Source organism: Diplotaxodon limnothrissa, linkage group LG3 (genome assembly GCF_057381915.1).
Source record: "Diplotaxodon limnothrissa isolate DT_005_m linkage group LG3, D_limnothrissa_male_GT1.1, whole genome shotgun sequence".
NCBI classification, from domain to species: Eukaryota; Metazoa; Chordata; class Actinopteri; order Cichliformes; family Cichlidae; genus Diplotaxodon; species Diplotaxodon limnothrissa.
Window position 1 is genome coordinate 47,075,081 of NC_140598.1, and position 14,564 is coordinate 47,089,644.

The 14,564-nt window shown below is 40.6% G+C and overlaps 1 protein-coding gene across 1 annotated transcript in view; it reads right to left on the minus strand.

Moving 5' to 3' along the window:
* The window catches only part of LOC146636212 (uncharacterized), a 32,927-nt gene that overhangs the window by 1,031 nt on the left and 17,332 nt on the right, over window positions 1-14,564 (minus strand). Inside the window, exons 8-15 of the mRNA XM_085350294.1 lie at window positions 5,034-5,300; window positions 4,143-4,409; window positions 3,742-4,020; window positions 1,227-1,508; window positions 798-917; window positions 676-691; window positions 473-528; window positions 82-132 (exon numbers count right to left, since the gene is read on the minus strand). Of these exons, the coding sequence (XP_085206420.1) occupies window positions 82-132; window positions 473-528; window positions 676-691; window positions 798-917; window positions 1,227-1,508; window positions 3,742-4,020; window positions 4,143-4,409; window positions 5,034-5,300 (1,338 nt within the window). The remainder of the gene's footprint in view (window positions 1-81; window positions 133-472; window positions 529-675; window positions 692-797; window positions 918-1,226; window positions 1,509-3,741; window positions 4,021-4,142; window positions 4,410-5,033; window positions 5,301-14,564) is intronic.

The following is a 14,564-nucleotide window of genomic DNA, read 5'->3' on the forward strand; positions in this document are numbered from 1 at the left end:
CTGGAACAGAGTTACATAGTCATACATAAATAAACATCACACAGACTCTATATACCTTATTGCCTTATTTATGTACTTTACCATTTTGTGTGTCGTCGCAGTCTTTGATTGATTCATAGAAACAAGCATCATCTACAAAATCAAGGCTGATGTTAGAATAACTAAAAAAATTAAAAAAACATAAAAAATACTGACACTCAAAGCCATGTAAATATATTAAATGTGGTTACAACATTACAAACAGCAAAGGCATAGCATTTTTACATCACTATAAACTTTCCAAAGAACATTTAAAAAGAACAAAGAAAACAAAAACGAAATGACAATTTCTGGGTAGATGATCAGATACATATACAAATTTTAATTATTAACCACTATAGTATGTGGATAGCATCCACTTCCTTATTTAGTACATTTGTTACATATTTACATTACAGACCAACAGCAACAATAATAGCAAACAAAGGCTGACCTTGGAGAGGAGAACTGTTTTGTCTCTGAATTTCATTCTGATTTGTGTTCTCAGTCCTGGTGGAACATAAGGTGTAGTAAAACAGTAGATTATTATTATTATTATTATTATTATTATTATTATTATTATTATTATTATTATTATTTAAGAAACACAGGATTTAATTCTTGTATGCTAAAAAGAGAAGTGAAATGTGAACCAACCTGACAAAGAATGAATCTGTAAAAAAAGACAATTACTTTTTTTAGTGTTGTAACACTACATGCAGCTTTTTAAACACATCATAGATCATATTCAATCTAATACCAGAAGAAAATGGTCTCACCCTTTGACCGCTTGAAGACATACAACAACAGAAGAAGAAGAAGAAGAATCAGTAAAATTCCACAAAGGAGTCCAACAATCAACCGGGTGAGAAATGAAGATCGTTCAGGCTCAGGTACTGCTGTAATAAATAATATACCCTAATTAGATTATTATAATGTGAATCACCACCACAATTTACATAGGGAGTTTACAGAACATATCAGCTATATTACAATGTTCTTAATAGTAACTGATGATTGCACATTTTATTGCAATCTGTGGTGGGTTTTTTTTTCCTGCTTTATTTGTCATCAATTCATATTCCCATTCACTGTCTTCTTTGTGGATCTTATGCTCTTCATATGTATATAAATGACTAATGACAATATTGATTTCCACATTCTTTATTCCTGGAATATTCACTCTTTGATAGTGATGGAAAACTCACCCTTTTTATCAATCCTGACTGACTGGCTGTCCTCTGTGTAGTAAACTGGGTTTCCTCTTCCTCCTCTGCACCTGTAGAGTCCTTCCTGTGAGACACTGATTTGTCCATTTGGGTAGAAAACTCCATCTTGTATGATCAGAGGTTCAGATGAGTTCTCATCTCTGTACCAGTAGTATTTCCATCCAGATGATGATGATGAGTTCACAGAGCAGGTCAGGGTCACATTTCCTCCTACTGGGATGTTTCTCATATCAGATGTTATTTGGGACTTTGGTTGATCTGCTGTTGAGTTAAGATAGAAAAAGAAAAAAAGTAAATATATTATACTGTACACAAAGGTCAGGATCTACACTGTACTAATGTTACAAGCCTTCATTTCCCCTCTTGTCCACCTCTGCTTCAGTTTCCAAAAACAAATACAAGGAAAAGAGACCAAACTGAAATGGTACGAGCGCATCACATTTTTATCACCCAACATTGTAAAAGCAGTGTTTCCCCTTTCCTACTCCATGTATAAAAAAATACTTTTACTTTTTTTGTGTGATTCTTTGTAGGTCCCACTGCAACAACAAATTCGTGAGATAACCCAACAAGTGTTAGTAAGCTTAGTCTCAGATGTCAGACCACTCAGGAGGAGATGAACATGCTTTACAGAGAAACCAGCCATATTCCCATGTCATAAAAAAAATCCCTTTTTAGTTTGGAAAAAAAGGCTCAAAACTCACAAATTACTGTTCATTAACTCAATAAACTCCTGGTCCAAACTTAATAAATAAATTCTAAAAATGTTCACAACACTTGGCTCTGTAAATGATGATCAATGTCACCAAATCATTATACATAGTTCTAGGATGTCTCATCCCACCTTAATCCAGCTGAACAAGGGAAATAGACTACTGATTATAGCGTTATCAGTCACCATGGCAACAAGTAAAAAATGAGTAAATTATTAGTAAGGAAAATGTTGACATCTCCTCCTGAAATATTACAACAACAAACCTACATCCATATGCTCTTTAACCTCCTACAAAACTTATTTTCTTCTTTTTACATTTTTTTCACACCCGGCATGCCCAGATGTGAGCCCTTTCTGTGGGTGCATAGACAGTGCACAGGCTACAACCTCCTCCATGCATCTGAACTCACGCACAAGGCTCAGATTATGTCCACTCTGGTTTTACTTCCATAGCAATGGGTTCAGATTGTAGTAATGACTGGGTGTCAAGCTAAATCTGGCAACCTAATCATTTTTTCCCCTCTTTATTTATGTTAATATTGCACTCAAGTGATGGAGCAGCAGGTCAGCATTGCGGTGGCATCATTAGCCGTGTGCAGATCCAAACTCAGCACCAGGTCCTAAAGTCAAACGAACACTGTGGCATCACTGAGAATTACAAACTGTCTAAATTCTTTCATCTTTAATAAAATGATCAGTGTTGTTGCTCTACCAGGTGTAACGATTAAATTTGACATCCAGGCATTCATGAAAACAGAATTTATGAAATTTAACAGAGTCAGAAGCTAGCAGGAAGTTACCTAAGGTGGTAACATGGTATAAAGATGATATACCATGTTCTGACTGAGGGAATTCTGAAAAATTCAAAGTACAGCTCTGCTATCACTTCCGACCTCAATAAAAACAGGGAACTAAACAGCAGTGATGTTTTTAGGGTTACTGAAGAGGCTAGCTGGTATATTTTGAAGTGACACGGGGTGACTAGCTACACATCTACGTATAGCATAATATAAACACATTAGCACAGTTAAGCTGGAGGATGAACACTAATTTTTTTCAAGTTGATAAAAGTTAACGTGGGGGTTCCCAATGGTTAGGGACAAATGCAATGGTATGGCAGGATGCTGTAAACAGAACAAACTTAAGTCAGGGGAACAACTGAGATAATCCATCCAAAATACGAGGTTAGTCATTAACGCAGAGCTTCCCAAAGTGTGGGGCCCGGCCCCTAGGGGGGGTGCACTGCTAGCATAATGGACAGGTTTTTTGACGGGGCGCCCACACAAACGCAAAGCAGGAGATGCAGCATTTTTCTTGTGAAACAAAGGGGGTTGCGAAAAAAGTTTGGAAACCACTGCATTAACATACTGCTGTATGGGCTCTAGGTGCATCGTAAGGTTTTCAAAACTGAGTTTTAAAATGAATAGTTCTAATAAAAAGCGAGGCAGACTGACAGTGATAACTGACTTTTTTTGGGGTTTTGTTCAGATTAAATAGAACAAGATACAAAGCATTAAAACATGTTAAAGACACAACAGCCTTAATAAATGAAGAGTAATTTGGACCCGGAAGCAGGGTTCATCACATCCTCACTTAAAGACTGGATACCAGTTGAAAGTTGATGACAAAGTGGTGACAAACTGTCTACAATGAGGCAACTATCAGGTGCAGCTCTTTGTCTGACTAACAATGTAACATGCTTTGTAGACCATTGAATTCATCCTGTGCTGACCATTATGACATTTGTCAAATGGAGATCACACAACAAACATGACTTACTTGATGCTGACAATGTGAAGGCTTCACTCCACTCTGTTGAAGAATATGAGTCATCTCTGCATCGACTCTTACACATGTAGTCTCCACTGCTGGACTCAGAAACTCTGAATGTCACATCATTATTGTGTGTCCACTGTGTGGGTGTCCTGGGTCCTCTCCATTCATACCACCACTCAGTGGTTTCACCTCCTTCCTGCACCTCACATGTCAGAGTGATCGTCTCACCTCTGAATATCTGAGGCCAGTTGGGTTGTTGTTTTACAACAACTTTATTGGAAACTGTTTACACATATTAACAGTTGAGATACAAACAGAAACATGAAATCAACACAGAAAACTTAACATTGTACGTTTGATAATCATGAGTGAATGTATATTTCAAACTAAATGACTGAACTCACAGGTTTTCTCAATGGTGACTTCATCACTTCTATCAGTGTAGTAAACTGGGTTTCCTCTTGTTCCTCTGCAGCTGTAGATTCCTCCTTCAGATACTCTGATATCTCTGTTTTGTTGATCTCTGATTTTACCTTCAGAGGTTCTTTGGGTTCGTCTGAACCACTCATATTTCCATCCATCAGAGCTCTGCACAGAGCAGGTCAGAGTCACACTGCCCCCTACTGGTATGATTGTTGTTCCTGCTTTCACTGTGGCCCTGGGTTTATGTGCTAATATGAAATAAAATATACACATCATGATCTATTATAAAGCTACACTTTAAAATATGTTTTCAGTGGATTCAATTTCTGACTTGAGGTAAAATCTACATATTTCACTATGATCATATTTCAGTTTTGTTTTTTGTTTTTTTAATTTTTATTTTCTTTCCGGTGTCCATCTCAACACTGTTCCAGTGGTGTAGTAAATCTTACATCCCAACAAAAGAATGGTATAGCAGTTTTTCAGTTTTCTGGCCTGAAGAAGTCGCACTTAATTAATACATGAACAAAATAGTGAACTACTTGTAACTAATTAGTAAAGTAATGCAGTTCACTGCTGAATGATAGACAATGATGGGTTAAGAGGGATTTGTATTTGTATGATTTTTGCTTAGATAACAGAAGTTTTTTTTCTAATTTCATTCACAAGTGCTGCTGTTACACATTAAAACGAATATGATGCATTATAGAGTGCATTAGCATTGTGTATATTGTGAGCAAAGTAACATGTAAGAAACAGTGGTTGTGTTCAAAGTTTCAAGTTTCCATGACAACATTAATCAAATGTACACTGTATTTTATCATCCAGATTAGTGTTTAAATGTATCGTTTGTTTTTTCACTGAGGACTTACCTAATACAGTTAGAGAGACAGTATTACTGTGCTTTGGTTTATGTGAGCTCTTTGTACGACTTGAGCACTGGTATTCACCACTGTCACCAGTAGATCTAATTTCTAATCTGTAGTTTTTCAGTGTGTTGTACTGGATAAATTCTCGACCATTCTTGTTAATTTTGTATTCCAATTTACTGTCTTTTCCTTTGTTCATGTTACATTTGAAGGTAACAAACTCCCCGGTGAAAAAAATGGACCAGCTGGGTTGAATAGTTAGCACAGCATCTAGATTCAAACACAAGGACAATATAAGCAATCTGAAATACTTTTATGACATCAAAGGCAACATCTGTGTTGATGTTTTCATAAAATGAGAAACGTATTAAAAATGAATAAATAAAAACAGAAATGGAAAGTGTTTAAGGGTGAGTATGCAGTATTTTCTGTTCAATCTTTACTAAATAGATAAAAAGGAAGTGTATTGGACATTTCTTTACTCTATATATTGATCACTTTAGTATTATTAATATCACTTGCTCACTTAGTTATATGCATGTACAATAGCACCCCAAATGGGCCTTATGCTCTATCACACATACACATACAGACAGAGTGGGGCCATTGTGAGTTCAGGTGAGATCTTATACAGACAGACAGTGAAACTCCCATCCTTATCTCAGAGAAGATCGAGGGAGGATTCGGGATGTAATTCTTTAGGTGCTAAGTAAGAAAACAGCGTCGTAATTCTTAAACTCTGAAGAGAAGGATTTAAGGATGAGGCTGAAGGTATCGCCCCCTCGTGACATGGGCCAACTTCAATTTCCTTTGTCTCTAAGTTTGGTCAAGGTATAAAAGGACAGCTGGAAGACTTTGGTCTCTGGGGAGTAGTGATGGGAATAACAGCGTTACTAACAGCGTTACTTTTTTCAGTAATTACTATTCCTATCGTTACAACGGCATTACCGTTGCTAACAAGAAAATGCGGTGCGGCCCGTTACTATTTTTCAACAAACAGACGGTTGAAGCTGTGTTCAGCTTACTACACCCTATATCAGTTGCACGGAAGTAGCTGACTACGTAAGTAATCTGGAAGCTACAGCTTTAACCCTTTAAGACCTACCATAGAACCAAGTCCACCAGAGCTTATATTATATTTTTACATGCTGTGGAGCCATTTATGGGAGCATTTCAAGTTGCTGTACATCAATACAACCATTATAGCCCAAATTTTAATAATATGTATTCATTAAGTGCATAGTAATTACATAAATTGCAAAAAAGTGCAATAAACTACAAAAAAATTGAAAATCGTTTTTGTTTTTTTAACATATATTTGTAGTTAGAGAAATTTAAGAGGCTTATCCCTCAAAACTGTAAATACAAAAAAGTTGCACAAAATAGTTTCCCACCACAGGAAATTTATTTTGAGTGTCTTCATAGTTTTATTTTTGAAATACACCAATTTTTATATACTGCAGGAAAAAACGAAATATTACAATGCAAATTTGTAAAAAAGCAGCATATGCATCAAAATAAACTATTTCCAGCAGTGCAATTTGAGTCCTAAGCATCCCAGAAACAACACAGAAAGTCATAAAGTCAAAGATAACTTTTAAAAACACAAGTATAGGCTCATTAGGCCCTGATAGTAAAAAACTACATTTCCGCGAAAATGATGTCACTTCCGGTTTTGGGCAGGTAATGGCGGACATGCGAAAATTCGCACTGACGTCTATTCTAACATAGGAAGTGTTATGAACAGCTTATCGGATCGGCAAAGCGTGTTTCTGGAATATTATGTTTTTGTTGCTGCAAGCGCTTTTTATGCAGTTTTTGCAAAGCTATATGTGGAAGGAAACTGTGACCTAGGACAAGCTGGTGGCATAAGATGTAAGTACAACTCCTTCGGTTTCATATGCAAAAAAATTATTGCGCTAGCTCACGTGGTTGCAGCACTACCGGGATTTAAAAATAGTTACGCAAAACAAAGTGTGCCCGCTCCGACCGGCTTTAAAGGGTTAAGCAGCTATGGGCGCTCCCACTGACAGTAATCACTTTCTGCCCGATGATCACTTTCAAGCACAACAACTGAAGCTAGGGGGGCAAAACAATCGCATGAGTGCTGCTGTTTGACTGAGGAAGAATATAGTAGCCGATCACATGACCACTTCAAGATGACAAAGCAACAAGGTGATATATACCAGTTTTTAAATTGTGTTGATAGGCCACGTAAAACCAGAGTCATGATAAACAATATATATACTTTTTCCTCATAGTTTCTGTCTTAGGACAGCGCTAGCAAGCACTCTCTGCTTATGAGCAAAAAACAAAACAAAAAACAGCCCTTTCGTGTTGGTGGAAAAATGTACCATGTCGACCAATCAAAAATGATGTGGCAACATGACATTTGGTTGTTTAGGAAGAGGGGGGAGGTTTACGAGTGACGGTGAGAGAGAGAGAGAGAGAGAGAGAGAAAGAAAGACAGCAGAAAAAGAGAGAGAGCGAGTTTTGAGATGTGAGAGATTTGTGACGTTTAGCGTGTTTGGAGCGTGTAGTTAATGTGTTGTCTTGTGTAGTTAGTGTGTAGTGTTGTGGGTAATTTTGTGTTGTGTGTCAGAACAATGAGGTGACTGCTGTCTCCAGGTAGAAAAAGGAGTGATACACCTGCTGCTGTCAGACCTGCAGGTATCAGGCTGTGATGTTCTCCTTTATAGTGGACAGACATTTTTGGAATGGCACAAATAATTTGTGTGAAATCTTATTGAATGTAGAACAGCTGATTGTTATGTAAATAGTTTTGAAATGGTTATTTAAAAAAAGGGGTAAAATGTAAATGGCTGCAAATAACTTTGTTGTTTGCAAAACTTGTGCATATGATTTTCAAATTGACAATTTATATTTGCATTTAAAGTTATGAAATATGATTCAATAAACATGTTTGTGGTTGTTACAGTAAAAAAATATCACTTTTTCTACTCGGATTTTATGTTTTTTGTCTGATTTTAGATCAATTGTGTTAATACAGTATGTCAAAATGAAAACAGAACTGTAACAGACACGTGAGGTTGTGCTGAAAAGAATGATACCAAACAAGGCAAAGTAAATAGTTTTTAACCCTTTAAAACCAGCTGGAGTGGACACGCTCCATTTTGCGTAACTATTTTAAAATCTCTGGAGAACTACAACCACGTAAGGTAGCGCAATAAATAAATAATAAATTTTTTGCATATGAAACCAGAGGAGTTGTATTGACATGTTATGCCATTAGCTTGTCCTAAGTCACGGTTTCCTTCCACATATAGCTTTCCAAAAATTGCATAAAAAGCTCTTGCAGCAACAAAAACATAATATTCCAGAAATATGCAACACTTCCTAGGTTGCAATAGACGTCAGTGTGAACTATCGTATGTCCACCATTACCTGGCTGAAATCAGAAATGACGTCATTTTTGCAGAAAATTTAGTTTTTTACCTTCAGGGCCTGATAAGCCTATACTGGTGTTTTTGAAAGTCATATTTTGCTTTATGCTTTTCTGTATAGTTTCTGGGATGCTTAGAACTCAAATTGCACTGCTGGAAATAGTTTATTTTGATGCATATGCTGTTTTCTTTGCAAATTTGCATTATAATATATAAATGGTAAATGGCCTGTATTTATATAGCGCTTTACTAGTCCCTAAGGACCCCAAAGCGCTTTACATATCCAGTTATCCACCCATTCACACACACATTCACACACTGGTGATGGCAAGCTACATTGTAGCCACAGCCACCCTGGGGCGCACTGACAGAGGCGAGGCTGCCGGACACTGGCACCACCGGGCCCTCTGACCCTCTGACCACCACCAGTAGGCAACAGGTGAAGTGTCTTGCCCAAGGACACAACGGAGCCGGGGCTCGAACCGGCAACCTTCCAATTACAAGGCGAACTCCCAACTCTTGAGCCACAATCGCCCCATAATATAATATTTATTTTCGTTGTTCCTGCAAGATATCAAAATTGGTGTATCTCAAAAATAAAACTATGAAGACACTTAAAATACATTTCCTGTGGTTGGAAACTATTTTGTGCAACTTTTTTGCATTTACAGTTTTGAGGAATAAACCTCTGAAATCTCTCTAACTAGAAATATATGTAAAAACAAAAACAAAAAAAAAAGATTTTCAATTTTTTTTGTAGTTTATTGCACTTTTTTGCAATTTATGTACTTTCTATGAACCTAGTGCATACATATTACTAAAATGTGGGCTATAACGGTTGTATTGATGCATAGCAACTTGAAATGCAACTTAAAGAAACTGATGGACATTAAAGAAACTGATGGACATTATGAACAATGCTGGGCATCCTCTGCACACGGCCATTAACAACCAGAAGAGTCTGTTCAGTGACAGGTTGCTTCTCCCAAAGACAAGAACTAACAGACTTAAAAACTCCTTTGTCCCACACGCCATCAGACTGTTTAACTCCTCTCTGGAGGGGAGAGGGAGGGGAAACAGGAGGACAAAGGAGGGGGGAACAACTAAGCTGTAGTGCCTCTTCACCTCACTGTACAATACCTTGTGCAATACTTTTGTAAATAGTCAACAGTGCAATAGACTCAATACTTGAAATGTGCAATTTCACTTGTATTTTTATTTTTTATTCCTATTTATTCTATTTATCCCCTTTGTATATTTTATTTATATTTGTCTCTGTATTTATATATATGTGTGTGTGTGTGTGTGTGTGTGTGTGTGTGTGTGTGTGTGTGTGTGTGTGTATATATATATATATATATATATATATATATAACAATTCTGTAACTGTAACTTCGGTCGTTGCTGTGCTTTTTGGAAGTCGAATTTCCCAGAGGAACCCACCCGAGGGATTAATAAAGTTCTATCTTATCTTATCTTATCTTATCTTATCTTATGCTCCCAAAAATGGCACTACAGCATGTATAATATAAAGATAAGCTCTGGTGGACTTGGTTCTATGGTAGGTCTTAAAGGGTTAAAGGTGAAATGTAGAAGTAAAATCAAAAGTAGTTAAAAATGGCCAATTATACACTGGACCCCACAGGGTTAGACTTTTTTTTTTTTAAATGACATCAGAAACAGCAGTATGCGACATTACGTGATGGCAGAGCTTCAGTTCATCCTTTGTCATTTTTTTTTTTTTTTTTTTTTTTTTAATAAATAGGACAGGGGGAATGAATGAGAGAGAGAGGGGGAGAGAAAGAAAGAAAACCCAAGGGGAGAAGAGACGGTGAGAAGGGGGGGAAGAGAGACAAAAAAAAAAAAAAAAACAAAAAAAACTCCTGGGTCACCTGTATGGGGAAAAAAACAAACAAACAAACAAACAAACAGAGGAGACAGCAAACAACAAAGAGCAACATAATAATAGAGAAAACAAAGCACCATCACAATAAACTAGCTAGTCATAGATATCAGTATTTACTAAGTAATAAACGATATTGTGCAGCACGCAAGATAGACAGCGCACAGTGTGCTTTGAGGCAGCAGCCAAGAGAGCTTTAGTCCGCGTCTGTGAATACCCATGTGTGCATACCTGTGTGGATCAGCATGCTTGCATTCCAAAGGTTTCTCCATGTAATGATCTGCTAGGGAGTGTGGGGGGGCCACAGCCCCGTCCTCCAGGGTGTGAAGCGGGTATGGAGGAGATCAAAACTCCAGACATCCAGAGGCCCCCAGAACACAAGAGACCATGGAAGACCAACAGAGGGGCAGCCGCGCCACTGTTCCAGTAAGAGCTAAGGAGAGTCCCAGATGAGGGCTCACTCAGCAGCCGCGGAGCAGAAGCCAGGGGGGGTTGCAGTGACGCGCCCGTGAGCTCCGCCGGCCCCCAGCTGCGCCTGAGTGACCGAGCCCTAGGCCGAGAGGCCGGGGGCACCCCACCTCCAAAGGGGCCCGAGCGAGCCCCAGGCCCCAGGCCCCGACAAGCGGCCGCCAAGGAGTGAGCCGGTGTGTACCTGGACGCCCACCCCCAGACACAAAGAACCACCAACACACCGACACCTGAGGGAGTCCGCCACCGGCAGGGGAAGTGGTGGTGGGTGGAGATAGGCCTCCAAACCTTGGAGGGCCTGAGGTGTCCCCAGAGAGGTGGCGTCTGATACCCAACCTGACATATAGACACAGACATACAGGCACACACAGACACAAACATCCATTCCCACCCTCATGCTCTCATATGCACTCACTCCACACTCAACCAACGTGGAGACAGACATAAAGAGACGCTGTACACACAATCACACTCCCCAAGCGTACTCTACAAACCGGGTCTAGGTACCCTTGCCCCTGGAGGGGGGAATTGCACCCAGACCCAGGTGGTGTTACCCTTTTCCCTGCGGTGGGGAGAGGCAGACCACCCCGACTCCGCAGCAGCAGGGAGGCCCCACACCCCAGACCGCAGTCGGACGGCCAACTCCTCCTACTAGCCCTCCCGCTCCAGCAGGCCGCAGAGAATGGGGGTGGGAGAAGACTCCAAACCTCCCTCCACCCGCTCATTGTAGTGTTGATGCATATGTGTTCTAAGGTGCAATTAAAACCCAGGAGGGCATGGAGCTACCTGCCAAGGAGCAGCAGGTAAGCGCATAGTCCCTCCTGCTAACCCTCAATGACTAAGTGTATTTAAAATTGAGAGGTGGGCAACGACGTCAGGGGTGAGGTATACACCCTGATGGTGATTTGGACTCCGTGATTGTGCCCACCCCCAAGATCCTATATGTATGTGTAATGAGAGTGTGAATAATGTGAATGTCTAAGTTGTGGGATAAAATTGAGGCAGAGGCAGCCAGAAGGGGACAGGGGGGGGGTAGCCTCCTCTGCACCCTGGTGACATACCCCCACTCCAAGGCCCTGCATGTGTGGGTGGTTGTGGAGGAGCGGGAAGAGGGAGGCAGCTGGAGATGGGGAGGGAAGGAAGGGAGGGGCAGGTAACCCCTCCCTGGGGCCAGCTCCCCCGCTGACCCCAGTAGGCACTCCCACCCTCCGCGACCCGCCAGGGAAGGGGGGCCCAGGCCCATCAGACCGGGGCCCAGTGCAGTAGCGCCCCCCGGCTCCACAGAGCCCTGGACAGTCCACCCAACCCCACCACAGAGAAAACTGCACCCACCCCACCAACCACACATCTTCCAGACTACATAAGACGGTAAACGCCCAGGCTGAGATCTTCCTCCACCTCTCCTGTATCTCCCCCTCCTGCAGAGAGTTCCTGAGAGAAGAAAGCTCCTGCCAGATATGACCATCCCCCCCACCAGTTGAAGAGCCCCCCAGGCGGCTCGATGCACCGGCGGCACCCTGCTCCAGGGCCGGGCCCCCATGCACCCACCCGCCCACAACCCCGGCAACACACCAACCAGGACCCGAGCCCCCGAGGCCCGGCCCGGGCCCCCGCCCAGAGACGGAGCACCCCCAGAACCTCACGCCCATCCCGGACCTACCCAGGGGCAGCCAGGTTGCCAGGTCAGTAACCCACGTCCGTCAGCACAGACCCTCCCCTAGCCCCGCTGCACGCAGCTGCGAGGAAACAGTCACCTGAGAGCCAACAGAGCCCTCAACCGGACGTGACCGCTACCCCGGGTTGAGCCCCCCAAGGAAGATGCCTCCGGGGAACCCCCCGACGCCCTAAGCCTGTCCCTACCCCCTCACCAATCACAACAGTGAAGGCGGGACCAAACTATGACCCCCCACCCCCACTAGGTGATGGAGCTGATAAAAGGGGCCCAGAGCAATTGATCTGATGTGGTGGCAGAGGCTGTGTCAAGACTAATGTAATCTAATAGATAATTTCTATATTGGTTAGAATTAAGATTATTTTTATTTTTCCAGTTCATGAGGACTGTTTTCTTGGCTATGCATAGGGCAGTGAAGATCATATGGGCTATATTCTTTTCTGAAGTGACATTATCTAAGCTGCCCAACAAACACACTAAGGGGGAGGTTGGAATGTTACATTTCAGACATTTTGATAAATCTTCACATATCTCGCGCCAAAACTTTTGCACTGGTGGACAGAACCAAAGAGCGTGGATGTAATTGTCTGGTGTATTGCCTTGACAGTGTGAGCAGTTGTTGGAAGATGTAAAGCCCATCTTGAACATCCGATGACCTGTATAGTGCACTCTATGAAGTATTTTGTATTGTATTAATTGCAGACTGGGATTTTTAATTAATTTAAAAGTTTTTAAGCAAATCTGAGACCAGAAGTTTTGGTCTAGGTTGACTGATAAATCTGCTTCCCACTTTGCAGTAGGAAGGGATATTGATTCATCTAATTTAGAAAGTGTTCTGTATATTTTAGATAATAATTTGGGGGATTTAAGAGTAAGAAAATGTGCCGCACTTAGTGGTGTTTGTAATTCAACTTGACTGAGGTTAAATTTCTTTTTTACTATGGATTTAATTTGTTGATATTCTAAAAACCTTGTCTTGTTGATCCCATATTGTTTAACTAGTCTGTCAAATGGAATAAATTCTGTTCCCTCTAATATATGTTCTAAGTATTTAATTCCTTTGCAACTCCATTCTGGGAAATTAATCATATTATTGTTTTGTAATATGTCAGGGTTATTCCAGATAGGTGTACGTTTGCATGGGATTAATGAAGACTCCGTTATTTTTAGAAACTCCCACCATGCTGTTAGAGAAAAGCTGATGTTGATACTTTTAAAGCATTCATGTCTTTTGATGTTTGAGCTAATAAATGGTAGGTCTGAAATCTCTAGATCCTTGCATAGTGCCTGTTCAACATCTAGCCAGGGCTCAACTAAGAAGGTATGTTTTAACCATTCTGAGATGAACTGAAGCCTGTTGGCTAAGAAGTATTGGTGAAAATTAGGCAGATCTAATCCTCCTCTATCCTTGGTTCTTTGTAGCGTTTTTAAGCTAATACGCGGGGGTTTATCTTTCCAAAGGAATTTGGAAATATATGAATCCAGAGATCTGAACCAATCTTGTGATGGTTTGTTAGGGATCATCAAAAATAAGTAATTTATTTTTGGCAAGATCATCATTTTTATAGTGGCGACCCTTCCCATGAGTGATATGGGTAAAGATTTCCATCTAGTCAGATCGCCTTCTACTTTCTTTAGAAGTGGGATGTGGTTTAGTTTAGTTAAGTCTGAAAGCTTAGGAGAGATATTAATACCTAAATATTTAATATTTCCGGATTGCAGTGGGGCAGAGGAAGAATTATGGAAGGAGCAGTTAATGGGGAGAACTGTAGATTTTGGCCAGTTAATTGAATAATCTGAAACTCTTGAAAACCAGTTTATTAAAGTAATTACCTCAGAGAGGTTGGTTTGTGTGTTTTGCAGAAAAAGCAACACATCATCCGCATAGAGACTGATTTTATGTTCTATGTTCTTACATTTTATGCCCTTAATTGTTGTAGCCTGTCTAAATGCTGCTGCTAGAGGTTCGATAAAAATTGCAAAAAGTGAGGGGGAGAGTGGGCATCCCTGTCTGGTGCCCCTCAGGAGACAGAGGCTGGAGGATGTCTGGTCATTTGTTCTGATACGAGCCGTTGGGGAATTGTATA